Source organism: Penaeus monodon, chromosome 24 (assembly GCF_015228065.2).
Source record: "Penaeus monodon isolate SGIC_2016 chromosome 24, NSTDA_Pmon_1, whole genome shotgun sequence".
Lineage (NCBI taxonomy): Eukaryota > Metazoa > Arthropoda > Malacostraca > Decapoda > Penaeidae > Penaeus > Penaeus monodon.
This window is the reverse complement of record NC_051409.1, coordinates 3,281,255-3,281,467: the sequence shown is the minus strand read 5'-3', so window position 1 is coordinate 3,281,467 and position 213 is coordinate 3,281,255. Positions and strand designations below refer to the sequence as shown.

Sequence of the window (213 nt, the reverse complement as noted above, 5' to 3'; positions counted from 1 at the left end):
CCCCCCCCCCTTTCTCGCCTCGCCTCCCCCCCTCTCAGGGCAGCATGGAGCGCATGGACAAGACGGGAGACGTTGCCTGCACCGAGATGTCCTCCGTGCTGATGAACCCTTTCGTTATCTACACCAAGGGCGCCGTGACTGAGCTGATCAGGGGCGAAGTGGCTCAGAACGCAGGAGGGGTCGACCCTTTCTTCACCCCGCAGGTAGGAGGCA

The 213-nt window shown here is 63.4% G+C and overlaps 1 protein-coding gene across 1 annotated transcript in view; it reads left to right on the top strand.

Moving 5' to 3' along the window:
• LOC119588474 (peroxidase-like) overlaps window positions 1-213 on the top strand; it is a 24,052-nt gene that overhangs the window by 16,498 nt on the left and 7,341 nt on the right. Inside the window, 1 exon segment of the mRNA XM_037937123.1 lies at window positions 39-203. Within this exon segment, the coding sequence (XP_037793051.1) occupies window positions 39-203 (165 nt within the window).